This window comes from Phytophthora parasitica (assembly GCF_000247585.1).
Source record: "Phytophthora parasitica INRA-310 unplaced genomic scaffold supercont2.487, whole genome shotgun sequence".
Classification (NCBI taxonomy): domain Eukaryota; phylum Oomycota; class Peronosporomycetes; order Peronosporales; family Peronosporaceae; genus Phytophthora; species Phytophthora nicotianae.
In genome coordinates, this window is record NW_008649473.1 from 1 (window position 1) to 1610 (window position 1610).

At 46.8% G+C, this 1610-nt stretch overlaps 1 protein-coding gene across 1 annotated transcript; it reads right to left on the reverse strand.

Annotated features, from left to right (window-relative positions):
* Positions 1-97: 97 nt before the first annotated feature.
* Positions 98-857, reverse strand: PPTG_20331 (hypothetical protein; the record flags this gene model as incomplete). Its single annotated transcript, XM_008919086.1, has 1 exon — positions 98-857. A coding segment is annotated over one exon (759 nt), but the record flags the coding sequence as incomplete, so codon positions are not given.
* Positions 858-1610: the final 753 nt, after the last annotated feature.

Genomic DNA, 1610 nt, shown 5'->3' on the forward strand with positions numbered 1-1610 from the left:
CATACTTGAAAAAGTCGATTGTAGGCGAATGCTGATTCGGTTCGAACAAACATGAAAGCCATGGGATAGAAGGTCTGGTGGTATTTTTCTGTTTCACCGTAGTGCACCCCAAATGTTCCAAACGAAACCAGAGTATAGCCGCCGATGTGAAGCTTGTACGTTCCGTCCGTTGCAGCAAGAAAGTCCATCGATGATCTGTGCATGGACCGCTGCCCAATGATTGCTCGTGGACCAGTACGGAATAAACGCCTCGAGGTAAAAATGATGCCCAACGAAATCTCACCATTGTCCAACTTTTCCGAAAACGTGTCCAAAACGAGCAGCTCGTTCTGATAATCGAAAGGCTGTTTCAGGATCCTCTCTCCATCCTCTTCAATGTTGTAGGCCATATGCTGGAAGAACATTTCCTTCGTAGTGCACATTCTTGGCGACGCCCATACCATTAAATCAGCGTATGTCGTGATCGAAAATTCCCCCTTTTTCCGGAGCTTCTGAGCCCTATTTTTCAGTTGCCTGGCTGTTGGTAGTAGCGCTAATACCTCCGGAGACTTTTCATACCTGCTCTGAAGAGTACCCAGACATTGTTTAGGGCCTTGGCCACCAAGAAGAAGGTTGTCGACTTCTGTCAGAAGCGGTTTGTGAATACCCGTTCTCTGAGCATCTGTCGGCACTACTACAGGAGAACGTGTCCCAGTCCGCGACAAAATGTATTTCCCGCTTGGATTCATCTTGATCTTGGCAGCAGAATTACAGCCCGCATGCGAAGTGCAGTAAAGAACTGTAAGTGTTTTCCCGTTGTAGTCCACAGCAAACCTGGCGTTCTCGAGTCCGTCAAGCGCAACCCGAGCTTCTTGCATTGTTGAAAAAGGGATGGGATGTTCGGTGATTACCAACTCCTCTTCTTGATCTTGGTTTTGCTCTTGAGTAGAAGCTGTGTCATGTTCGTGGTTGTATACATCGCTATCACTGCTATCTTCGCTGTCGCAGGCATATTCATAGTCATCGTCTCCGTCGCTGACACACGGACTGCGCGTATTTAAGTCACCAAGTGTCTCTTCTGCAGCTTTTTCTTCACTGTCGGTGCTTCTTTGTCGAACACGGGCTGTTACTCTACGCCGATGTGGCGTTATAGTCCCTGAGAAGTCCTCACTATCGCCCGACGATGAAGAAAGTGATATAGAAGAAGGGGGGGCCCTCAGAGCGCCCCGTAGTACCGGCTGGCATGGCTATAAGACGGCCACAGCATACACGGAAGGACTGGCTCCAAGGCGAATATACCGTTGATGTTGACTACAGGAAGAGTGGAGTGTAGTTGGGATAGTCGAAGTCGTTTGATGAGGAGCTGGAAAATTGCAAAGTGAGAAACTAGAGTAGCCCAAGGAGGCATACAACCTTTGCGGCTTATGTATTGGGTACAGGAAAGCCGCATCATACGCCAGTAGGACTAACAACATCAATCGCCGTCTCTATATAAAGTAATGCATGGTAAATGAAGTAAAAACCGTATGATGCTGAATATAAATTCAGAACAAAGTTATAGAGATACAAAAACAGGAAGCAAAAGAATTCTTTTTTAACCGGTCATGCTACAATAACTACAGTAAATGCTA